The sequence below is a fragment of the Ahaetulla prasina genome, chromosome 4 (genome assembly GCF_028640845.1).
Source record: "Ahaetulla prasina isolate Xishuangbanna chromosome 4, ASM2864084v1, whole genome shotgun sequence".
NCBI classification, from domain to species: domain Eukaryota; kingdom Metazoa; phylum Chordata; class Lepidosauria; order Squamata; family Colubridae; genus Ahaetulla; species Ahaetulla prasina.
Genome location: NC_080542.1, coordinates 74,846,848 through 74,873,883, shown reverse-complemented (window position 1 = coordinate 74,873,883; position 27,036 = coordinate 74,846,848). Strand labels below are relative to the sequence as shown.

General features: G+C 40.3%; 1 protein-coding gene across 1 annotated transcript in view; it reads right to left on the bottom strand.

The window, feature by feature from the left end:
• PDE1C (phosphodiesterase 1C) overlaps nucleotides 1–27,036 on the bottom strand; it is a 424,232-nt gene that overhangs the window by 260,756 nt on the left and 136,440 nt on the right. Inside the window, exon 3 of the mRNA XM_058181457.1 lies at nucleotides 22,985–23,156. Within this exon, the coding sequence (XP_058037440.1) occupies nucleotides 22,985–23,156 (172 nt within the window). The remainder of the gene's footprint in view (nucleotides 1–22,984; nucleotides 23,157–27,036) is intronic.

Sequence of the window (27,036 nt, the reverse complement as noted above, 5' to 3'; positions counted from 1 at the left end):
GACAATCGGAAGAAGGCATTGTTCCTTAGCTATTATGGCCCAGACATTTTTGAGATGGCCAGAGCTCTCCTCACTCCAGGGGCTGTTCAAACAGTACCATGGGACATGCTGTTGAATAGGCTGAGAATGCACTATGCACCCAAACCATCAAGAATTGCCTGCCAACATGTGTTTCACTATCAAAACCAAGTAGACAGAGAATCAATCAACCAATATGTTGTCGTCCTTCAGCAAGCCACATTCTATTGTGAATTTAGAGATTTGGATGATGTTTTATTTGACAGAATAGTTTCTGGAGTAAGAGACATCAAATTGTAGCAGCTTGCTAAGCTGAATCTCAACCTACAGATGGTGCTCGACAAGGCCCAAGCCTTGGAGATGTCAAGACAATCAATGGAGGAAATACAAAAATCAAATAGCCCGCCATCCTCCCGAAAAGTGGTTACCATCCACCATGATGATCTAGATCAGGAAGAATCCACTAATAATGATGATGACGTCTATCATCCTAAATCATCAAGGAAGCAAAGCACAGCTAATGAAAGGAAACAGATAGCTTGCATGGGTTGTGGCGGCAACCACCCGAGAGCAACTTACCAGTTCAAAAATGCTATCTGCCATGGATGTGACAGAAAAGAGCACCTAACTAAAGTCTGCTGGCCAATCCTACCACTGAAGGGCACAACAGAGACCACGGACACAAGGAGAAGAATGTTAAGCTGTCTCCAAAGGTGCCTGCCAGGCAGATACTTGCATTGGGCAAACCAGCTTCACCTATCCATACAGTTTCTTTATCAGGTTGTCATCTGAACCTGTTAAAATCTCATCAAAACTTGTTAGGTTATTATAAAAGCCTTCTGTTTTAACATCATTATCGTATCAGGATTGTATTTGCAAGTATGCAAACCAATTCATTGTTATACCCTCTGCCTCTAATTCTAATTTGGATTTTAACTCACCCTTTTCATTCAACAATTCATTGTATCTAACAATATGTTCCTTTTTAAATATTATTGAATAAGAGAATGTCTCAATGGGTGAAACCCACATTGGAATTTTTAAAAAGTGACTTTTCTTAATCTTTTCCCAGTTTAACAACAACGTTTCTCTGACTATATGTCTTCTAAAATAGCCCTGTGATTTAGCTTGTCTGTACAATAAAAAAGCATGCCATCCCAACAACAAATCATGGCCTTCCAGAGTTAATATTCTATTATTTTTTAGGGCTATCCATTCTTTAATCCACATCATATTCGCTGCTTGATAATATAGTTCCCAATTGGGTAGCCCAAAACCGCCTCTAACTCTCTTATCTTGTAATAATTTTATTTTTATCCTTGCTTTTTTCCCTTGCCAAATATACTTCAGCATCGCTTTATTCAGCTCCTCAAAGTACCTTCTAGTCAATTTAATAGGTATAGTCTGAAACAAATATAGAATTCTAGGTAATATATCAGGGGTGAAATCTAAAAATTTTCCCTACCGGTTCTGTGGGCATGGCTTAATTGGTGGGAGTGACTTGGTGGTCAGATGACTGGGTGGCCATGGCCAATAACAATAAATAATAAAAATAATAAACAAAGTATAAAAAACAATAAGTGGTATCAGAAACCAACTTTCACACTTTACACACACACAACACAACACAACTGACTCACACACAATGTAAAAGCAGCTGCACTTCACACTTCATTACAGCCACAAAAAGCTCAAAACCAACTTTCACACTTTACACACACACAACTCACACACACACACACAAACACACACACAAAATGCCACATACAGCTTTCTGAGATTTTGTGTGTTTGTGTAGTTAGAGTGAAACACTACAGAAACACACCAAATCTCAGAAAGCTGGACAAATATTTTATTTTATTATTTTATTTTATTTTATTGTGGACTTCAAATCCCAGAGTTCCTCAGCTAGCAAAGCAGGAAGTCAAAGCAAGTTTTTTTTTCTTCTGTAACTGAAGAAAGCATGCAGTTGCAGCCAGAAAGGAGCTGTAATTATAGGTAAGTGAAGAGGGAGAATTGGCTGGGCATGGGTGGGGGCTCTTGTAAGTGGGGGCTGTTAAAAAGTGAGTTTAAAAGCCTGTGAGGATCAGGAAACTCCTCTGGGATCGCCAGAGGAGGCTTTTAAATCCTGGGTTTTTTTTCTTTTTTTCCCCCCCTTCGGCTGAAGAGGGTTTTTTTTAAAAAAAACTTTTAAAGTGTTCTGATGATCCCTGCTCAGCCCCACGATCATCAGAGGGTGTTTTTTTTTAAACTTTTAAAGGCATGTTTTGGCTGAAGAAAAACTTTTAAAAGTAAAAAAAACCTCTGCTGATGGTGCGGCTCAGCAGAGGCGGGGGGGGGGCAGGGCCAGGGATTTTTGCTACCGGTCCTCTGAACCAGCAGCTGCCATCGCTACCTAATCGGGGGAGCCAGTGCGAACCGGGAGCATTTCACCCCTGTAATATATTCATCTTAATTGTTGATATTCTTCCCAACAAAGACAATTGTAGATGTTCCCACTTAGTCAAATCCGCCACAATCTGCTGTTTGAGTTTACCAGAGTTATTTTCTTTTAAAGTGCTACACCTTGGAGTAAGATATATCCCCAAATATTTGACTTTATTTGCAATCTGCATCCCAGAATATTCTACCAACTCATTTTTTTGCTTCATCAACATATTTTTTGTCAAAAGTTTTGTTTTGTCTCTATTAATTTTCAAGCCTGCCACTTTCCCATATTCATCAATTCTTTCTAACAAACAAATTATAGGTTCCAAAGGATCCTCAATAATAAAAACCAAATCATCAGCAAAAGTTTGAAGTTTGTATTCTTCCTTCTGAATTTTCATGCCTTTTATTCCCCTTTCCTCTCTATTATTTCTATTCAATACTTCCAAGGTCAACACAAACAGCAGCGATGACAGTGGACAGCCTTGTCTTGTACCTTTTCCAATTTGAATCGCATCTGTCAATTCACCATTTATCATTATCTTAGCTGATTGTTTATAGTATATAGTTTCTATTGCTTTAATAAGTCTTTCACCGAAGCCCATTTGCTTCAATTGTAGGAAGATAAAATGCCAATTAATGTTGTCAAATGTTTTTTGTGCATCTAAAAAGATCAACGCCGTCTGTTTTTCGGGATGAGCCTCATAATATTCTAAAGTATCCAAGACTACTCTCATATTATTCCTAATTTTTCTTTTAGGCAGAAATCCATTTTGATCCGAATGTATAAATTCATTCAAATATCTTTTAAGACATTCTGCAAGTATTAAAGCAAATATTTTATAGTCTGAATTCAGTAGGGATATAGGTTTATAATTTTTAACTTGATTTAAGTCAGAATCCTCTTTTGGAATCAAAGTAATATAAGCCTCTATCCAGGTCTCAGGTATTTTCCCTTTCTGCATCACTTCATTCATAAACTCTAAAAATGGGAGACCCAGTTGTTCTTGAAATGTCACATAATATTCAACTGGAATCCATCTGGGCCTGGAACTTTCCCCCTTTTTTTTGTTTTTTCAGCGCTTGCATTAATTCCATCATTGTTATATTTCCCTCCAACCAGAGGTGGGTTTCAGCAGGTTCTGACCAGTTCTGGAGAACCGGTAGCGGAAATTTTGAGTAGTTTGGAGAACCAGTAGTAAAAATTCTGATTCCATCTATTCTCTGCCTCCCCATTCCCAGCTGATCGGGAGGAAATGGGGATTTTGCAGTATCCTTATCCTAGAGTGGGGTGGGAATGGAGATTTTACAATATCCTTCCCCTGTCATGCCCACCAAGCCATGCCCACCAAGCCACACCCATAGAACCGGTAATAAAAGTTTTTGAAACCCACCACATAACCTCAATATCCTCCAACATAACTTCATAGCCTCCAACATAACTTCAATATCTTTAGGAATCTGAGGTAAATTTGCTTTATTCAAATATTGTTTCACATTTTCCTTATTGATTCCCTCTTCTTTATATAATTGCGTATAAAAGACAATTCTTTTCTTCTCTTGTTTCATAAATTGAATCTGGCCGTTGCAATCTTCTAAATGTAAAATTCTATGTTTTTCTTTCTCTTCTTTAAGTTTATAAGCTAGCCATCTGCCTGGTTTGTTAGCATTTTCAAAATAATTCTGTTTTGCCCCTTTGATTTTTTTGTGCTAACTCTTCCTTTTCAAGCAAAGCCATTTTGTGTTTAATTAAATCCATTCTCATCTTAATATCTATCTTCTCTGGAAATCTTTGTAATTCTTGTTCCCATTTTTTTAAAGTCATTTTCTAATACTTTAAAGGTTTGTTTTTTCTTATAGTTCCTTTTCCCTACATAGTCTATGAACAAACCTCTTACGTATGCTTTCATTGCATGCCAACAGTTTTGCATTGCATCCCAACAGAAGTATCTTCTTTTTTGTTTTCTTTGAAGAAAAAGGTCAGTTCTTTCTCTATTTTTTGTGTAAGTTCTCTATCTTTTAGAATCATCGTATTTAAAGTCCATCTAGATCTTTTCCTTTGGCCTTTCCATATCAACATCATAGGGCTGTGGTCTGCCCAGGTATTGGCTTCTCTATCAATTTTTCTTATATTAAAGCTCATTTCTGCTGTCATCCATATCATATCTATTCTAGACCAGGATAAATGTCTACTTGAGTAAAAGATATATTGTCTACTCTGCTGATTCCTTTCTCTCCATACATCTTTTAAATTTATTTCCTCCACCATTTTAAAAAAAGACTTTAGGAGTGTCTTTCTATTTTGCCTAGTTGTTTTCTGAGTTTTATAATCCATCTTTACATCAACAACGCCATTCCAATCACCAAGGATACATATATTTTCATAATCCAATTCCACAATCTTTCTGTGGAGTTTCCTGTAGAACTCTTCTTGATTATCATTGGGAGCATATATTGCTACTAAAAGTATTTTTTTATTGTCATCAATTGTTTCCAGTATCAAAATTCTACCATTCTCGTCAGAATATACTAAATTTGCCCTAATAGGCTCTTTTATATATATGGCTATACCTCTTTTCTTACATTGTGGTAATGATGTGTATACTTTCCCCAATTTTGATTGTGTTAATATTTGTTCATGTTGTTTTTTAATATGAACTTCTTGCAAGCATATTATATCCAATTTCAATTTTTCTAATTTATGAAATATTTTCTTCCTCTTAATTGCCAAATTTAATCCATTAATTTTTATTGATATCAATCTCCTCTCCTCCATTTCTATGTTTTATATTTAGGGTTTATCGCTTTTGTCGATCTTGGTTCACGACGAGGCTTAACTTCAATCATGCCACCTACAGCTCCTTCTTCTTTTTGTAATAAAGTCGCTAACTCTGATTCTTGAAGTTCAATCAGTGAAACTTCAGCACTTGTCTTTCCTTTATCCTTGAAGAATTCTGCGTAAAAATCCTTGGCTTTATCTATTGTGTCAATTCTATATTTTTGCTGTTGCCATGTAAAAAACAGGCCCTCTGGCACCAACCATCTATAATTCACACCTTTCTGCAATAAAGCCTTAGACAAAAATTGGTATTCTCTTCTTAATTCTCTTACCCTTCTGGGAACTTGTTTCAAAACAATGATTTCTTTGCCATTGTATTGCATTGTGTTCTCTCTTGCTGCTTGTAGAATTTGTGCTTTAAATGATTTTTTAGTAAATCTTATATGGACTTCCCTAGGAAGATTGTTTCTTGCTGGATATCTTGTATGCACTCTAAAAATCTCATCTATTCAATTGAGTGCCTTTTCCTTACTAATTTCCAAAAGTCCAGCCAATATTTCTACCATTTTATCAGCCAAATTTTCACCCTTCTCTTCTTCTATATTTTGAAATCTCAAAAAAAATTCTGCTTCATCAATCTTCCAACCTAAGGTTCCACCTTGCTCCTTTTCTATCACTTCCAATCTACTGTCGATGTTTTGAATTTTTTGGTCTCTTTGTTCTTCATTTTCCTCTACTTTCTGAAGTCTATCCTCATAATTTTTCAGCATCTGTTGGATATCTTCTACTTTTTCATCTGTTTTTCCATCTTTTGCTTGATCTCTTCTATCCCCTGCAAAATAAGCTGAAGAGAAGATTCTTTATCTTTGTCCCTTTCCTTTTCCTGTATAAGTAGCAATGGTATTGTTTTTTGAAATCCTGCCGATGAGGAAGAGGGGGCAGGGATCGCTGTTGCTTTTCTGCTCATTTTTATATATAAAAGTGCCAACTCTAAAACTCCAAATTATAATTCAAATCTCCAAAGTTGGCTGCACAAATATTTTATTTTATTATTTTATTTTATTTATATTTTGAGATCAGGGGTCTCCAACCTTAGTAATTTTAAGGCTTTTGGACTTCAACGCCCAGAGTTCCTCAGCCAGGAAATCTGGCTGAGGAACTCTGGGAGTTTAAGTCCACAAGCCTTAAAGTTACTCAGGTTGGAGATTCCTGTTTTAGATAAAAGCAGGTAAATTTAAAATTTCCTTAACTTTTAATTGCTGTCTAAAAACCCAACTCCTTAAAAAAAACCAATTAACTATTTTTTAATAGTTTACTTGCCCAATTGAGGCAGGCAGATTCAGTTGCTCACTGAAGAGGAGATGGATTTTAGGCAGGCAGATTCAGTTGCTAGCTGATGCAATTGATTGCAGAAGCCGAAGGAAAGCATGGCTTTGCGAGCCCGAAAGGAGCAGCAATTATAGGTAAGTGAGGAGAGGGGATTGGGTAGGCATGGGTGGTTGTAAGAGGTTGTAAAAAAGTGATTCTAAAAGCCTGTGATGATCAGGAAAGTCATCTAGGGTCGCCAGAGGAAAAAAAGATTTTAAAAGGCTCCTCTTGCCTCATTGCAGCCCAGATGATCACAACCTCTTAAAGGATTTTTTCTATGAGCTCTTCGGCTGAAGAGCTGGTAGAAAACATGATTTTTAAAGGTTCTGGTGCTTAGGCAACTCAGCTGGGATCGCCAGAGGAGCCTTTTAGAACCTTTTTTTTAACAACCTCTTCGGCCAAGGGAACTGGTTCGGGGGTGTAGCCAGCTGGGCATCATTACTGGTTCTGCGAAATTGGCCAGATTTTTGCCAACAGTTCTTGAGAACCGGTCTGAACCAGTAGCAACCCACCACTGAAATGCAAGGAACCAGATTAAAAAAATAAATTTGTTTCTCAAATGTGGATTTTAGCTATCTTTATTTATTTATTTATTTTTATTTATTTATTTGATTTTTATACCGCCGTTCTCCCGAAGGACTCAGGGCGGTGTACAGGCAAAAATAAAACAGATAGTACAATATACAATTTAAAATGCAATTAAAAAACTTATTTTAAAATTGGCCTGAAAAGTATACAATGAACTAAAAACCCCATTTAAAATTAGTTAATAAAATTTAAAATTTAATAAAATTCAATTTAAGCCAGCCCCGCACGAATAAAAAGATGTGTCTTCAGTTCGCGACGGAATGTCCGAAGGTCAGGTATTTGGCGTAAACCCGGGGGAAGTTCGTTCCAGAGTGTGGGAGCCCCCGCAGAGAAGGACCTTCCCCTGGGGGCCGCCAGCCGACATTGCTTGGCGGACGGCACCTTGAGAAGTCCCTCTCTGTGAGAGTGTACGGGTCGGTGGGAGGCATGTGGTAACAGCAGGCGGTCCCGTAAGTACCCAGGCCCTAAGCCATGGAGCGCTTTAAAGGTAGTAACCAAAACCTTAAAGTGCACTCGAAAGGCCACAGGTAGCCAGTGCAGTCTGCGCAGGAGCGGTGTTATATGGGAGCTACGCGGAGCTCCCTCTATCACCCGCGCAGCTGCATTCTGGACAAACTGAAGCCTCCGAGTGCACTTCAAGGGGAGCCCCATGTAGAGAGCATTACAATAATCCAAGCGAGAGGTAACGAGCGCATGAGTGACCGTGCACAAGGCATCCCGATCAAGGAAGGGGCGCAACTGCCGAACCAGGCGAACCTGGTGGAAGGCCCCCTTGGAGACGGCCGTCAAATGATCTTCAAACGACAGCCGTTCATCCAGGAGGACCCCTAAGTTGCGCAGCCTATCCTTTGGGGCCAATAACTCGCCTCCAACAGTCAGCCGCGGCTGCGGCTGACTGAATCGGGGTGCCGGCATCCACAGCCACTCCGTCTTGGAGGGATTAAGCTTGAGCCTGTTTCTCCCCATCCAGACCCGTACGGCTTCCACGCATTGGGACAGCACTTCAACAGCTTCATTGGGGTGGCCTGGGGTGGAAAAGTACAGCTGGGTGTCATCAGCATACAGCTGGTATCTCACCCCAAAGCCACTGATGATCTCACCCAACGGCTTCATATAGATGTTGAACAGAAGGGGCAAGAGAATCGACCCCTGCGGCACCCCACAAGTGAGGTCCCTCGCAGTCGACCTCTGCCCCCCTGTCAACACCGTCTGCGACCGGTCAGAGAGATAGGAGGAGAACCACCGATACACGGTGCCTCCCACTCCCAATCCCCCCAACCGGCGCAGCAAGATACCATGGTCGATGGTATCAAAAGCCGCTGAGAGGTCTAATAGGACTAGGGCAGAGGAATAACCCCTGTCCCTGGCCCTCCAGAGATCATCCACCAATGCGACCAAAGCTGTCTCCGTGCTGTACCCGGGTCGGAAGCCAGACTGGAACGGGTCTAGATAGACGGCTTCATCCAGGTATTGGGGTAGCTGTCGCGCCACAGCACTCTCTACAACCTTCGCAACAAAGCGAAGGTTGGAGACTGGATGATAATTACCCAAAATAGCTGGGTCCAGGGAGGGCTTCTTGAGGAGGGGTCTCACCACCGCCTCTTTCAAGGCGGCAGGGAAAACCCCTTCCAACAAAGAAGCGTTGATAATCCCCTGGAGCCAGCCTCGTGTCACCTCCTGAGTGGCCAGTACCAACCAGGAAGGACACGGGTCCAGTAAACATGTAGTGGCGTGAAGCCTCCCCAACAACCTGTCCATGTCCTCGGGAGCCACAGGGTCAAACTCATCCCAAATGGACTCAACAAGACGTGTCTCCTCTCCCTCGCCTGGATCATCCCAATTTCGGTCCAGACCATCCCGGAGCTGAGCGATTTTATCGTATAGATAACCACTAAACTCCTCGGCACGTCCCTGCAATGGGTCATCCCGCACCTCCTGATGAAGGAGGGAGCGGGTCACCCAAAACAGGGCGGCCGGGCGGTTATCTGCCGACGCAATGAGGGTGGAGGCATATGAGCGCCTCGCCTCCCTCATTGCCACTAGGTAGGTCCTAGAATAGGACCTAACTAGTGTCCGATCAGCTTCGGAACGACTGGACCTCCAGGTGCTCTCTAGACGTCTTCTCCGGCGTTTCATCTCCCTCAGCCCCTTGGAGAACCAAGGGGCCAGACGAGATCTGCGCCAGGTCAGAGGTCGCAAAGGCACGACACGGTCCAAGGCCCCAGCCGCGGCCCGCTCCCAATCTTTATTGAGGAAGATGAAAGCTTATAAAATAGTATAAAGTCTTTCGAGCTTCCAAACCTTCTTTGTAAGTCTCTAACCACCTAGTTAAAAATAAAAAATAAACAAATAAAGGAAAACTTCACTTTCAAGTGAAATTTAACTATTTAAGAGGGAGAATCATAGGGGTACCGTCGGTCAGACAATGTTGGCTGGAGACCCCCAGGGGGAGGGCCTTCTCTGTGGGAGCTCCCGCCCTCTGGAACGAGCTGCCTCCAGGGATTTGTTGACTCCCTGACCTACGGACCTTTCGACATGAGCTCAAGACATTTCTGTTCCACCGCACAGGGCTGGCCTAATTAATTTTAAATGGGGTTTTTATCAGAGTTTTATTAGAGTTTTAATTATTTACAGACCCCTCGCATCCTGGACATAAATTGTTTCAACTCCTACCCTCAAAACGACGCTATAGAGCACTGCACACCAGAACAACTAGACACAAGAACAGTTTTTTCCCAAAGGCCATCACTCTGCTAAGCAAACAATTCCATCAACACTGTCAAACTATGTACTGAATCTGCACTACTATTAATCGTCTTATAGTTCCCATCACCAATCTCTTTCCACTTATGACTGTATGACTATAACTTGCTGCTGGCAATCCTTATGATTTATATTGATATATTGACCATCAATTGTGTTGTAAATGTTGTACCTTGATGAACGTATCTTTTCTTTTATGTACACTGAGAGCATATGCACCAAGACAAATTCCTTGTGTGTCCAATCACACTTGGCCAATAAAAATCTATTCTATTCTATTCTATTCTATTCTATTCTATTCTATTCTATTCTAACCTAACCTAACCTAACCTAACCTAAATTTGAATCAGTTTTTTAATAATGTTTTAATTTTTGTATTCTTGTTTTTTATCTTGCTGTAAACCGCCCTGAGTCCTTCGGGAGAAGGGCGGTATAGAAGTTAAAATAATTAATTAATTTAAGGGTTCAAAACCAACCCTAAAGTCACCACAGTTATGTTGAAGGTTTATAGTATATAAACCTAACATTTAAACATTTAAAAAATAATATTAACATCTATGTGTGTTAGAAATTATCAAATTGCCCTGGAAATTAATTATAATAATGGTAATCAGCTGGTTAAGAATGTCCCTATAAAGTTGACAATGAAGAACATAAGTCTCTATCACACCTATGCCACAGGGACAATATTGTGTTTCACAATAAATGTTCTTGTAGAGTACTTTCTTTCTTTCTAAAATAGATGTGGGAGGACATTAAAATGCACTAAATTTTAAATTTTTAAAAAGCTTTCCTAAATTTAGGGACTGAATTTGGTATAAGCGTCAAATTGATTTATAGAACAAAAATTCAATTACTGTAAGATGACAGCTGTTTCTATTGATCTTTATCTAAAATACTCTCCATGAAGGCTCATCTTATTTGTACATATCAAATCTAAAAAAACAATTTTAGCCTTTGTCATGGTTGAAAAATGTATGTATGTATCATTTTAGCTAGCAAAACTAGCAAAAATGTAAGGTCTTACCTTTACAATCTTCCCAAGAAAGCAGGACTCTTGAAATTGCAGTTGTTCTAAAAGGAGCTTTTATTGAAAGGTTTGTGATAACAAGAGATCTAGGCAAGAACTGAAGCTTCTCATGTAAAACCAGCTATTTAAAGCAGTGCTAACCAAACCCTTCCCACACTACATCATTGCAAGGAAACAGAAACTTCATATAGAGATTAACACAGTAATGCAAGAAACAAAAAAATCATATAGAGATTAGCACAGTAATGCAGGAAACAGAAATGTCATATACAGATCATTCCATTCCTCCTCTCCCTTCCTTCCACCAAAATGCCAGTGTCCCTTTAGAAAATCTGGGACCTGAAATGCTGCCCCCCCCTAGAAAAAGAGGAAGTCCACCTGAAAGAAAACGAAAGAGGGAAAGGAAGACAAAGGAAACATAAAATCAATGAGGTTTGTCAAGGTATAATTGATGAAATATATGTATTAATTTAGGGGCATGCACATGTTTTCTGTGAAACCGTTCATTGTTTGTGAAGGAGAGGTGTTTCCAAGCAACCAGGTACTGAGTAGTCCCGTAGAATTTCCTAGAGTCAAGAATTTTCTGAACCTCAAAATATTGTTCACCCTCTACCATAATAGGGGTGGAACAGCGTTAGTAGCCGTAAAAAGATCAGAGGTGACTTCAGGCTTCAATAAATTACAATGGAAAATGGGGTGGGCTTGCCGTAATGACTTAGGGAGTTGTAATTCCACAATGACAGGGTTAATAATATGAATTATGGGGAAAGGCCCAATATATTTAGGACCCAACTTTTTAGACTGCTGCGAAGATTTTAGAAACTTGGTGGAAAGGTAAACTTTGTCCCCCACTTTATAAAGTTTAGGTTCTGTTCATTTCTTGTCTGCTTGTGCTTTATAGATAGCCTTGGCTTCATTCAAGGCTTTACAGACCACCAGCCTAATGGTTTGCAAATGACTGATCTACTGTTTCAAGGATGGTATATTTGATTCATGTGATGGTAACTCAAGCATAGCATTAAATTCTTGCCCTGTGGCCACTCTGAAAATGATAAAACTTGAGCTAGCATGAACTGCATTATTATAGGCTACTTCTGCAAAAGGCAGTAGTTTGGTCCAGTTGTCCTGCTGGTAATTACTAAAACAGTGCAGGTACTGTTCCAGAACTGAGTTCATTCATTCCATGGTCCCGTTTCTCTGTGGATGATGACTAGAACTAAGTTCCTCCTCGGTCCCAAGTAGATTCAAAAAAGCTTTCCAGAACTTGGAAGTTCATGTCCAGAACTTGGACATGAATTGGACCCCTCTGAAATAACATGTTGTGGGGCCCCATGCAAGTGGTATATGTGGACCAAAAACAGTTTAGCAGAGGCTTTAGCTGTAGGGATCTTTTGGCATGGGATGAAATGAACCTGTTTTGAGAAAAGATCTGTGACAACCCAGATCACTGTGTTTCCAGAACTCTTGGGCAATTCAACAATGAAATCCATGGAGATCTCTCTCCATGGTACTGAAGGGTTGGCTGCAGTAGACCAAGTTTTTTCCTCTGCCTGTGTTTAGCAGCAGCGCAAATGGGGCAGCTTGCTACATAACTTTCTACGTCCTTTTTAAAAGAGGGCCACCAGAATCACTGTTTTAGTAAATGTAATGTTTTTACAAAACCAAAGTGACCAGTTAATTTGGAGTTGTGACAAGCTTGCATAGTTCTCAGCCTTTCCCTACCTGGGACATACAGCTTATTTCCCACCCAAACTAATCCATCTTTTATTATGCAAGTATGTTTATTGGCACTAAACCACTCATTTGTTTCTAAGGCTTTTTTGAAATCTGTGGTAGTGGGATTGTCTAAGGTGATAGTGGGATTGTCTAAGGTGGAGGGGTCATTCTTGGCGTGTGATCTGCCAAAATGTTTTTCCCTCCCAGTAAATACTTCAAAGTGAAATTAAAGCATTGGAAGTACTGTGCCCACTGGAGTTGTTTTAGAGACATTTCTGTGGGGTTTTGAGTGCTTCCAATTCTTGTGGTTGGTCCACACTTGGAAAGGTATTTTACTTCCTTCCAAGAAATGTCTCTAAGTTTTCTAACTTTAGTAACTTTTCTGAAATAATAATTAAGAATAATTAATTAAGAAAAAGGATTTGGTCTCAAAAGGTGTTCTTTAATAATATCCAATATTCTCAAGCTTTCATCTCCAGAATAAATATAAAAGTATGGTCAAGAAATAATTTATTTAGAAGTACTAAGGCAATTCATTATAAATACATGAAGCTGGCTTGAAATAAATGATTGACAATTTTTGAATCAAAAGGCAGATACTATTTCTGTTTATTTGTATGCTAGATTTATACTCTGCATCTCCTTCAAGAAACTCAGGACCAGAGGCCTGAACACATGCTGTAGTTAAATGTTAAATAAAATGTAGAGACACAATTTTTCATACTTATACATTATCTGCTTGGAGTCAAAAATCCAGAAGAAAATATTCACATTTGAACTGAAGTTCTTACAGGCAGTTTGACTAGTTTCATTTTTTAATAGAGCTCAGCAATTCCTGTTGAAAAGTACAGTATATATAGATACTCAGTTTCTCTAGGCATCATTCAATGTCCATGACCAAACTGTTTAATTATTCCCAAAAATACATTGTATCTTACCTAGATAAAACCATCATGCTGACAAACGTTATTGGGACAACTGTCCAAGCCCTATGTTCATCCAAGTAATCAGATTTCAAAAGCCTTAAACTAGAGATTTTGGTACAAGGAATTATTTACACCAGGGGTGAAATGCTCCCGGTTCGGACTGGATCGTACGATCCAGTAGCAATGGGGGTGGATAGTTCGGAAAACCGGTAGCAAAAATCCCTGCTCCCCCCCCCCCCACCGCCCACAACTCGCTGTTCCTTTTCTCTGTCCCTGAAGCTCTCGGTGATATAGTTGCAAATGGCCTTAAATGACTGCCATAGCGCTTCAAAGGGCCACACTACAGCTGATTACCACTGTAGGCAATTAGTAGACCGGTGCCTCTATTTTTAAAGAAGGTAGACCGATGCATTCCCAAATTTTGTATACTTTATTATTTTCATTATTTATTATTATTGGCCATGCCCATTCAGTCACCTGACCACCAAGCCAGCCCAATTAAGCCATGCCCACAGAACCAGTAGGGAAAATTTTTAGATTTCACCCCTGATTTACACCATTCTCAGTTCTTTTAGTAGATCAGCTAGATACATTTAGTTAATAAATAAATATTTGATTTTGTCCCCATGGTTTGATTCCTGGCACAGATGACAAACATTCTTGAAAAGGAAAGGACAGTTATATTGATAGTTCACAATTTAAATATTGGTGTGACTTTGGTTTTGATTGGGAAGATAGCATTAGGAAGCATCATACTATATAAAGTCATACATGTAAAGTTAATTTTTATTCTGAAAAAATTCAGATATGTTTTTCTTTGTCAGCTTCTCTTCCTTACAGTTGAAAACTGTTTATTTTTTGTTCAACCGCCAACCCACAAATAAACTATTTATTTTCAAACTGAACACCTAGGCTAGTGATAGCTGTATGTTAAATACTAGTGAATGGTATTAAAAGGAAAAAAACAAACAAGAATTGGGAATAAATGTATAGACTAAAGAAATGTGATTGGGTAGGGGAATCATTCTGTTAGAAGATATGAACGGATTGGTATGCATGAGATTCCCAACAGTATAGAAAAAGTGGGAGATTCGAAGTTCCAAGAATGAGTAAGAATATTAATTGTGTATTTACTTAGAAAGATATGTTTGTTTGAGATGCATAATTCAAGCATATGTCTAATCACATCATGTAGGTTTTAAAGAAGATTATCTTGACAGAGACATGCAAGATTTGTTACCAAGTCACAATGTGAAAAATATAACTTAAGACCAAAATATAATAGATAAATTTGTGTTCTTATAGGATGTTTACTAAAGACTTGAAATTGGAAAAGAAATTTTAAGATGTACAAATGCAAATAGAAAGGAAGTGAATAGCAGTCATCAGTCAATCTTTATTTTGATCAATGACTAGTAGGTAGTTTGCTGCTTATTATGAGAAATGAGTTTTATTCAAAAAAAGCAATAACGGCTGTATAAAAGCATGCTTTCCTCTGCTTTGTCATATGGAAGGGAATATTGGGAATGTCAAAAAAGCCAAAATAAGCTGAATGTAATGAAAACAGGTTACTTAAGAAGGAGAATGTCTGGTGAAACAAAAAGAGAGTGAGAAATGAATGAGTGCTGAGTGTAGATTAAATACAAAAGTGAGTGATCAGTACAAAAGGTCATGGCTGTGGTTTGATAATAGAGATAGAATTAATGAAGAGCTATCTGAAATATATATAAGAGTAACATGTTGAGAAGGAGAAAAAGAGAAAGTTACGTTTGGATAGAATTGATGAAATCCTGAGAAAGAGAGATGGGAGAAATTTAAAAAACAAAAAGCAATGCATAAATTGTTATACAGAAGTGGTACAAAAAAGGATAATTTGCAATAATAGAATAGAATAGAATAGAATAGAATAGAATAGAATAGAATAGAATTTTTTATTGGCCAAGTATGATTGGACACACAAGGAATTTGTCTTGGTGCATATGCTCTCAGTGTACATAAAAGAAAAGATACGTTCATCGAGGTACAACATTTACAACACAAATGATGGTCAATATATCAATACAAATCATAAGGATTACCAGCAACAAAGTTACAGTCATACAGTCATAAGTGGAAAGAGATTGGTGATGGGAACGATGAGAAGATTAATAGTAGTGCAGATTTAGTAAATAGTTTGACAGTGTTGAGGGAATTATTTGTTTAACAGAGTGATGGCCTTTGGGAAAAAACTGTTCTTGTGTCTAGTTATTCTGTTGTGCAGTGCTCTATAGCGCCGTTTTGAAGGTAGGAGTTGAAACAGTTTATGTCCAGGATGTGAGGGATCTGTAAATATTTTCACGGCCCTCTTCTTGATTCGTGCAGTATACAGGTCCTCAATGGAAGGCAGGTTGGTAGCAATTATTTTTTCTGCAGTTCTAATTATCCTCTGAAGTCTGTATCTTTCTTGTTGGGTTGCAGAAACGAACCAGACAGTTATAGAGGTGCAAATGACAGACTCAGTAATTCCTCTGTAGAACTGTAGAACTGAATCAGCAGCTCCTTGGGCAGTTTGAGCTTACTAAGTTGGCGCAGAAAGAACATTCTTTGTTGTTCTTTTTTGATGATGTTTTTGATGTTAGCTGTCCATTTTAGATCTTGCGATATGATAGAACCTAGAAATTGAAAGGTTTCTAATGTTGATACTGTGTTGTCTAGTATTGTGAGAGATGGAAGTATGGAAGGGTTTTTCCTAAAGTCTACCACCATTTCTATGGTTTTGAGTGTATTCAGTTCCAGATTGTTTTGGTCGCACCACAAAGCTAGTCGTTCGACCTCTCGTCTATATGCGAATTCATCATTGTCTCAAATGAGACCAACCACTGTTGTGTCATCTGTGAACTTCAGTAGCTTAACAGATGGATCGTTGGAGATGCAGTCATAGTATACAGAGAGAAGAGAAGTGGGAGAGCACACAGCCTTGGGGGGCCCCTGTGCTAATTGTACAGGTGTTTGATGTGATCTTGCTTAGCTTCACCTGCTGCTTCCTATTTGTTAGGAAGCTTGTGATCCACTTACAAGTCTGTTCCGGTACCTGTAGCTGGTTTAGCTTAGTTAGAAGAGTGTCTGGAATGATGGTATTGAATGCTGAACTAAAGTCTACAAAGAGGACCCTTGCTTAGGTCTTTGGAGACTCAAGATGTTGTAGGATGTAGTGCAGAGCCATATTAACAGCATCATCTGGTGGGCCTCTGGTGGCTCAACAAACTAATGCAGTCTGTTATTAACAGCAGCTGCTTTCAATTACTGCAGGTTCAAGTCCCACCAGGCCCAAGGTTGACTCAGCCTTCCATCCTTTATAAGGTAGGTAAAATGAGGACCCAGATTGTTGGGGGCAATAAGTTGACTTTGTATATAATATACAAATGGATGAAGACTATTGCTTGACATAGTGTAAGCCGCCCTGAGTCTTCGGAGAAGGGCGGGATATAAATGCAAATAAAATAAAAATAAAATAAAAATAAAATCATCTGTGGATCTATTTGCTCGGTATGCAAATTGCAAGGGGTCTAACAGCGGATCCGTGATGGTTTTCAAGTAGGAAAGCACTAGCCTTTCAAAGGTTTTCATGACTACAGATGTTAAAGCAACTGGTCTGTAGTCATTCAGTTCCTTGATGGTGGGCTTTATTTATTTATTATATCTAAAAAGTTATAATAAATGGAATGGTGTAGCCTGCATTTTCTTATCTCATGTCTTTAATTCAGGGGTGAAATGCTCCCTGTTCGGACCAGATCACCCGATGCGGTAGCGATGGTGGCAGGTGGTTCAGAGAACCGGTAGCAAAAATCCCGCCCCCCCCCCACATGCCTAGCTAAGCCATGTGATCATCAGAGGGGGTTTTTTTACTTTTAAAAGCATTTTTTCTTCGGCTGAAAAAACGCTTTTAAAAGTATAAAAAAGCCTCTGATGATCGTGTGGCTCAGCTGGGATTGTCAGAACCCTTTCAAAGCATTTTTTTTACAAGCTCTTCAGCTGAAGAGGCTGTAAAAAAAAAGCTTTGAAAGGGTTCTGGTGATCAGGCAACTCACCTGGGATCGTCACAACCTTTTCAAAGCATTTTTTCTACAAGCTCTTCGGCCAAAGAGGTTGTAAAAAAAATGCTTTTAAAAGAAAAAAAAAAGTTGGTCACGCCCACCCAGTCACATTACCCTCCCCACCAAGCCATGCCCACAGTAGTAACAAATTTTATATTTCACTCCTACTTTAGTTTATTTGGCTATTATTTCTTACTTCTTTTCTGAACTCTTCATGCTTTGCTTGCCCAAAAAGAGAATAACATGGTGCAAACATACACATATAGAATTGGTTTTTGTAAGTTATGCAATTTACTCTAGACCAGGAAATGTAGACAATTAGTTGTTCAGATTCCTTATAAGCATAGACACCTTTAAAATCTTGTATTTAAAAAAAATAGTGTTCATAAAACAGAGTAAAATTCATCGAATGTTAGTCAGAATATACGAAAGTTGCAATAAAGATATTGCAAGGAACATAACAATCAAATTTAAAACAAACAAAGCAGATTATATGGAATTACAGATAGTCTCATTTAGTGACTGCCTTGTTTAGTGCCCATTTGCAGTTACCACAGTGATGAAAAAGTAGATTTATAATTAATCCTTGCATTTTTTTTACTTTCTCCAGTCTATAAAGCAAAGGAAAGCTGAAGTAAAATCATAAGCCTAGTTGTGATTTCACTTAGTGGCCATTTCTCTTAATGACCAAGTTGCAAATCCCAATTGTAATTGCTAAATGAGGACTACCTGTATGATACTCCTCCCTGAATGCAATGGACTTATTCTTTCTTTTCCATAAAATAAAGCAATTATTAATCCAGTCACCTAATTTACATAGTCACAAAGCATTATAACCATAAGATAGCAAACTAGTTGGAGCAAACATTGAAATTAAGATTTTTCCCTCCACACCCATTTCATTTTCCCCAAGATATGTAATAAGAAAATGAGCAGTTGTCTGATGTTAATGATCCCAAAGTAATTCTGTTTTGAAGGAAGACCTATCAGCCACTGATACCAATAATCAATGGATTGTTTCCTTCCCTCCTCTCCAAGATCTTCTATATAAAGTATTGTCTTGGGAAGGTCATTATAAGCAAAATGCCACATCTTAAAAAAAATAAACTGAAAATGGGACTTCATAGGGAGTTTTGAATCAGAACAAAAAGGATTAAATTCATCAATTTCATTTCAGATAAATGAAAAACTATCATGAATCCATACTCTAATTCAGGCTTTATATCAAAAATACAACTTTGAGTATTTTCCTGATCACATGGTCCAGCACAACAATTGTAAATGCTTATTCTTTGTAATCCCCAATCAAGGTGCTATAATCTGGAAAATTATACGGACATCCAAATACTAATTGGATTATTGCATGGTTTAAGAACTCTGAATATTAAAGAGGGATAATCCAAAATGCTTAATATTAAAGTGCCCTAAACATCCTTTTTAAGAACTTTTCACAAATCATATGTGAATGTTTTTAAAGGTACTAAAATATCAATTTAAAATATTGTAATTATTTAATCTATCAGACAATTCTGCAGCTTTGTATATTGACCCAATGGGTCACTTTGCAATTCCAAAACTGGAATTCCAATGCCTACCATACTAATGCTAATGATTTTCTGTTCTGTTTCTTTTCTTGTCTCATTTTCAGAAGTTCACATGTGCAGAAGAAAACTGAAGATGCAACACCTCTTTCTCAAACTCAAGGCATATCTATTTTGCATCCAATAGAGATTTTGCTTCCAGAAAATGTATTGAATTCTTCCTGTTTAATAGTTGAGATGATACCTAACACAAGAATCTTCATCTAAAACAGGTCATTATCTGAATAAATTCCCAACATCATTTATTAGTGGCTTCATTATGTTTCTTTCTTTCTTTCTTTCTTTCTTTCTTTCTTTCTTTCTTTCTTTCTTTCTTTCTTTCTTTCTTTGCACCACTCTATATCTTTTGCATATTTACTTAGAAATGGGTCCTTCTCTGTTCAGGTAACCTTCTTTCCTTATTTATTCATTTAAAGAACTTCAATGGATATCTATCTCATTATAAACCTAGGTGACTCATAACAGCCAATAATAACCAAAACACCCCTCTCACCAAGCATCCTGTTTGAACCTTATCCTAGTCCATAGCTAGGGAGAACTATTTGGAAAGCTGAAAGAGTAGGGACTCTTCAAATGTCAGAGAAAGTACAATTTAGTCAATTGACTAAAAATTCCGTCGTATGTTTCATATATCCACTGTTGTTAGATCTGCTGATATGGTAGCATTCCACCAATTCCAGATTCTTTTATCTTGTCCAAGTATGGTTTGTTCCAGGAACCCACTTAATGTCCCACTTAATAATTCTTTTAATTTATATCACTACCTTATTTGAGGTAGGCAGATAAAACTTTAAGGATCTTTGCCCAACAACCCCTACTGATAAGGCAGTTGTTTTGTCCTTCCATAGTTTCATATACTCTCCCATACATTTCATATACTCTCATTAGGTCCCTTCTTATTAGTCTACTGTGATAGTAACATTTCATCATTTTCAGATTCTCCTGTCTCATCCATGTGTGGTTTGCTCCAGTAGCATACTTATCGCAGATTGTCCTGGTTCCCCAAATATCTGAAATGGGTATGGTTATTCTAGGCTACTTCTGAGGTGGCATGAGTCTCCTAATTGGTGTCAGTTAATATGTGAGGTCACCAGATGAATGGTTAGGAAGTCTTTGCCTAAGGACTTCAGCTGGTAAGATAACTACCAGTGAAGATTTGAAACCCAGCACTAACTACTATGTTATTCAGTCATTTTATTCAAATATTAGGTATTTCTGAGCCAGAAATCAGCTAGTGATAAAAAAAGAAGAAGCCATAGAAAACAACAAATTTGACAGTATGCTTTTAAAAATGCTTTGAGATCAGAGGTCACAATACTTCTTTTCCCAAAATTCCCAAAGCTTCAACCAAAAACTGTCTACTATTGATTTCACCCCATTTCTAAGAGGTCTGTAAGAGCACATAACAGCACAAGCGTGCCTACTATTCCTATCCTATTGTTTCCTTTCATTATTTATTTTATTTATTTATTTTATTTTATTCGATTTTTATACCGCCCTTCTCCCGAAGGACTCAGGGCGGTGTACAGCCATTTAAAATACACAATATACACATTAAAAACAAGATTAAAACAAGACATATTATAGGATGGCCGAAAATTTAAAACAATTAACAAACCTTAAAATATAAATAACCCCAATTAAAATTTAATAAAACTTTTAAGCCAGTCCCACTTGAATAAATAGGTGCGTTTTCAGCTCACGGTGAAAAGTCCGAAGATTAGACACTTGACGTAAACCAGGAGAAAGTTCGTTCCAGAGCGTAGGAGCTCCAACAGAGAAGGCCCTGCCCCTGGGGGCCGCCAGCCGACATTGTTTGGCGGACGGCATCCTGAGAAGGCCCTCTCTGTGTGAGCGTACGGGTGGGTGGGAGGCATGAGGTAACAGCAGGCGGTCCCATAAGTACCCGGGCCCTAAGCCATGGAGCGCATTAAAGGTGGTAACCAAAATCTTAAAGCGCACCCGAAAGACCACAGGAAGCCAGTGCAGACTGCGCAGGAGTGGTGTTACATGGGAGCAACGAGTGGCTCCCGTTACTACCCGCGCAGCTGCATTCTGGACTAGCTACAGCCTCCGGGTGCACTTCAAGGGCAGCCCCATGTAGAGAGCATTGCAATAATCCAAACAGGAAATGACAAGAGCATGAGTGACTGTGCATAAGGCATCCCGGTCAAGGAAGGGGCGCAACTGGTGGACCAAGCGTACTTGGTAAAAGGCCCTCTTGGAGACGGCCGCCAAATGATCGTCAAATGACAGCCGCCCATCCAAGAGGACACCAAGTTGTGCACCCTTTCCATTGGGGCCAATAACTCGCCCCCTACAGCCAGCCGCGGCTGCAGCTGGCTGTACCGGGGTGCCGGCATCCACAGCCACTCCATCTTGGAGGGATTGAGCTTGAGTCTGTTTCTCCCCATCCAGACCCGTACGGCTTCCAGACACCGGGATAGCACTTCGACAGCTTCGTTGGGGTGGTCCGGGGTGGAAAAGTACAGCTGCGTGTCGTCAGAGTACAGATGATAACTCACCCCGAAACCACTGATGACCTCACCCAGCAGCTTCATATAGATGTTGAACAGGAGGGGCGAGAAAATCGACCCCTGAGGCACCCCACAAGTAAGGCGCCTCGCAGTCGACCTCTGCCCCCCTGTCAACACCGTCTGCGACCGGTTGGAGAGATAGGAGGAGAACCACCGATAAACAGTGCCTCCCACTCCCAAGCTCTCCAACCGGTGCAGCAAGATACCATGGTCGATGGTATCGAAAGCCGCTGAGAGATCTAATAGGATCAGGGCAGAGGAACAACCCCTATCCCTGGCCCTCCAGAGGTCATCCACCAACGCGACCAATGCTGTCTCCGTACTATGTCCGGACCGGAAGCCGGACTGGAACGGGTCTAGATAGATGGCTTCATCCAGGTACCGGGGAAGCTGCCACGCAACCACACTCTCTACAACCTTCGCCACAAAGCGAAGGTTGGAGACTGGACGATAATTTCCCAAAATAGCTGGGTCCAGGGAAGGCTTCTTGAGGAGGGGTCTCACCACCGCCTCTTTCAAGGCAGCGGGGAAAACCCCTTCCAACAATGAAGTGTTTATAATTCCCCGGAGCCAGCCTCGTGTCACTTCCTGAGTGGCCAGCACCAGCCAGGAAGGACACGGGTCCAGTAAACATGTGGTTGCATGTAACCTCCCCAGCAACCTGTCCACGTCTTCGGGAGCCACAGACTCAAACTCATCCCAAATGACCTCAACAAGATGTGCTTCCGTCATCCCACTTGGATCATCGCAATTTTGGTCTAAGCTATCCCGAAGCTGAACGATTTTATCATATAGATAACCGTTAAACTCCTCATTATATCCAATTAATATAGTTATTACATACTCATACTTATATATATGCTTATATATTGTATAGTTATTACATGCTTATGCTTATATATACTGTGTGACAAAAATAAATAAATAAATAAAAAATACTCTCTCATTTCTTTCTGAATATTCTTACTTGATTGCTTATTTTTTCCTTAAACAAATCTGTCAGGTTTAATGTCTTCATAATGGTTTTGAGTAAAGTTACTCTCTTGCCTATATAGCACTTATTGAAAGAATCTAGAGAGCAACCTCTACTACTCTGGCTATCCCAGAAAGTTAGCCAATTCCATAATAAGTTAAGTACATTTGTATTATCCACCAAACCTGAATGAAGTTTTCACTAATGCTTCAGAACTTTCCACTGGAGGCAGCTCATCTGCTAAGATTTCCACAGGAGGTCTTGGATCATGGATGATTATTGGTTTCTGTTTCTCCTTGATGTTTCCTGTAAGCCCACCAATAATGGTATTCCACAGACAGTTCTGAGATTTTGATCCTTGATAGGTAAAAGAGAAAACAAAAGAAATGTTAATAATACAACATGAAACTTCATCCTTCATCCAATACATTAACCTGTTTTTGGAATTCATGCACTGCAGTAAAGTGTCAGGGTTTCAACCAATGCCCTAATAAAAGCAGGTGCCTCAAGCAAAGTTTCAAGAAAAATCCAGCTGTTTATTAGGAGCACCATGTCGGCACAGACCAAGTGAAGCCAACTCTGACTTCACTCAATTCGCAACTTGCCTCTGACCCTGTTTCCCCCCTCCCCCCAAAGTGTGTCATCAGTCACATTCCCCAATGGAGCAATTTTGCAGGTCATAGAAGTCACTCCCTCTGGCCATCACTGATTTCTATGAAGATGGCCTTGACTTTGGCCAGCTAGGATGTGTTTTGTTTTGACTGAAGGGCAAATTTCTCAATGCAGCTGCGAAGCTTGATTCCCTATCCACCTATGTATGGCAACTCAGGAGCAGGTCAGGAAAGCTTCATGAGTTGACATTCAGATTCCCCCACTTCCTGAAGGCAACCTGTGCAAAGCAAAAACAGTTTGAGTACAGGTATTTCTTGTATTGGTGTGATTCCCCTACCCCCAGGCTTTGTCGGGTTCTTTTCATGGAATTTAGCTATGAGGCGATTAGCTTAGACGTTTCTGTTCTTTACCCAAGATGCCTCTGATAGAGGGTAGCCATTCCACTTGATTAAGTATTGGAGTTGCCCCCTGTGCCACCTAAAGTCAAAGATGCATTGCACCTCATAATGGGTTTGGCTCCCTATGACCATTGGGTCTGGGGGCTCATGGGTAGTGGTCTCAGGGTCAACCTGACCATGGATTTCAAGAGGCTGCTGTGGAATACCAGGTGTATTTTCCCCAGCAGTCAGGGCAGTTTCAATTGCACAGTGACCGGGTTGATAATCTTCACTATGGGGAATGGCCCAATGAATTTAAGTCCCCAGCTGAATTTAGGTCCCATCTTGTTCAAATTTGCAGCATTCCAACCAGCACACAAGTAAATAATTCAGCAGGATTAATTTATATAAGAACTTCTTTATATATAATACCATACAGAAGAAGCCAGAACCAGAACTCATAATCCAGAAGTACAGAATCAATAATCACAGAAGCTATAGAATCACAGAAGCACTCATATATACAGATCAGTGAACCTAAGCTACGCCCAGGCTCCAAGCCATCTGGGTCACCAAACATTTCCCATTGGCTGACCTGTTACCATATCTATTCCAATTCTTGAACTCTCACACACTGACACATCTCTGTCTGAGATGATTCTGCGTGATACTCCATGCAGGCAATAGGTGCTTCAGGAAGAGTTTGGCTAGCTGGTGGGCTAAGGGTAGTTCGCTGCAGGGTATGAAGTGTGCCTGCTTGGAAAATAAGTCAATCACAGTCCAGATTGCTATGTTCCCCACATTCTTTGGAAACTCCACTATAAAGTCCATCGCAATTTCCTCCCATGTCCTTGTTGGCTCTGCCACCTGTTGCAGCAATCTGGGGGGTTTTCCTGGTCTCTTTTTTATGGTGGCAAAGATGGTGCAGCTTTTTACATAACTGTCCATGTCTCTCTTCACGCTGGGCCACCAGAATTGTCTCCTCACTAAGTGTAAAGTCTTTAGGAATCCAAAGTGGCCCACTGATTTGACATTATGGCTTCTCTGGAGGATTAAGGTGTATAGGGACTTGGGGAATAGAGTTTTGCCCCCCTTCCATGCTAGGCCCTCCCTTTTGTCAAGATGTGTTGGTTGTCACAAAACCGGGGGTCTGATTCCAGTTTGGTTTTGAGTTTCACAGTTAAATTGCTTGTGGGTTAGCCTTGCTGGTTATGGCATTGTCAGCATGTGACCACTTGGGCCACGGCTTGGGTAAGGGAAATGATGGCGTCTACTACCTCTCCCACCCGCATTTGTATTGGGGCATGCAGGAGAGGGAATCAGCTAGGAAATTCCTCCCCCCTGGGATATGTTTTAGCATGAAGTTGAATCAGTTGAAGTATTGAGCCCAACAGACTTGTTTGGGTAATGGTTTCTGCAGGGTGCTAAGGGCCTCCACATTCTTATGGTCTGTCCAGACTTCAAATGGTTTCTCCCCCCACTTCCAAAGGATGGTGCCAGGTTAGTAGTGCCCATCTTACCGCAAAAGCCTCTTTTTCCCATGTGGCACATCATCTTTCCATTTCAGTGAGTTTACAGAAGGTGTAATTTTCCTGACCATTTCTTTGGAGTACCACTGCTCCCACTGCTGGCATCTACTTGGATGATGAAGGGTTGTTCAAGGTCAGGGAGTTTCAGTACCAGTTGTTTTGCAAAAAGTTTAGTGTTTTGAATGCCTTTTGGCAGGTTAGGTCCTACTGTAGGGGTTGTCCCAGGCAGAGCTTCATTCCTGGCTCCGTGTTTTTAGGAGGCCTCTCATGAGTTTGGCAATCTTCACGAAGAACAATGCATTGCGATGAATTGCCTGTAAAAGTTTGTGAATCCCAGTAAACTTTGTGGCTGTGTGCAGGTGTGAGGACGGCTTGTACTTGTACTCTAGGTTGGCTTGTACTTTGGCTGGGTTCATCTCTATCCCCTCATTTGACACTCAGTAACCCAGGTAGTCTAGCCATGTGTGATGAAATGTGCATTTTAACAGCTTGACATACAAGGTTGCCGCCAGAAGCTTTTCCAGTACCTGGTGGACTAGGAGTAGGTGGTCCTTCATAGTCTCAATGAAAATGGGGATGTAATTCAGATACACAGGACCCCCTTGTAGTACTCATGAAGCACCTTGTTTATTAACTGTATAAATGCTGCTGGGGAGGACTGCAGCCCAAAAGCCATTACTTTGAATTGAAAGCTCCCCAGGGGGCATGAACGCTGTTTTCCATTCATCTCCCTCCCTGATATGGACTCGGTAATAAGCTTCTCTGAGGTCTAGTTTAGTAAAGATCTTTCCCCTGGCTAGCTGGGACAGCATGTCCTTCATGAGAGGGAGGGGGTATAGGTTGCACACACACACACACCATTTATCCCATGGAAATCCATGCATAATGTCACAGTTCCATCTTTTTTATTTATTTATTTATTTATTATTTCAACTTTTATACCGCCCTTCTCCTGAAGGACTCAGGGCGGTTTACAGCCAAGTAAAAACAATAATACAAAAGTTAAGAACAATTTTAAAAAACTAATTTTAAATTGGCCGAAATGTAAAAATTTGCTAAAACTCATTAAAAACTAATTAAAACTATTAAAAACTATTAGGCTAGTCCTACTTGATGAAATAAAAGAGTCTTCAGCTCACGCCGGAAGGCTCGGAGGTCAGAGAGTTGGCGCAATGTTGGAGGTAGTTCGTTCCAGAGGGCTGGGGCCCCCACAGAGAAGGCCCTCCCCCTGGGGGTCGCCAGTGAACATTGTCTGGCCAACGGCACCCTGAGGAGACCCTCTCTATGGGAGCGCACTGGTCGATGGGAGGCTACCGGTGGCAGCAGGCAGTCCCGTAAGTATCCCGGTCCTGAGCCATGGAGCGCTTTAAAGACGGTCACTAACACCTTAAATTGCACCCGGAAGACAACCGGAAGCCAGTGCAGCCTGCGCAGGATAGGTGTTATATGGGAGCCTCGAGCCGCTCCCACTATCACCTGCATGGCCGCATTCTGGACCAGTTGAAACCTCCGTGTACCCTTCAAGGGGAGCCGCATGTAGAGAGCGTTGCAGTAGTCCAGACGGGAAGTAACGAGGGAATGAGTGACTGTGCACAGGAAGGGATGCAACTGGTGTATCAGGCGAACCTGATAAAAAGCCCCTCTGGCGACGGCCGTCATATGGTCTTCTAAAGACAGCCGTGCATCCAGAAGGACGCCAAGATTGCGGACCTTCCCCAT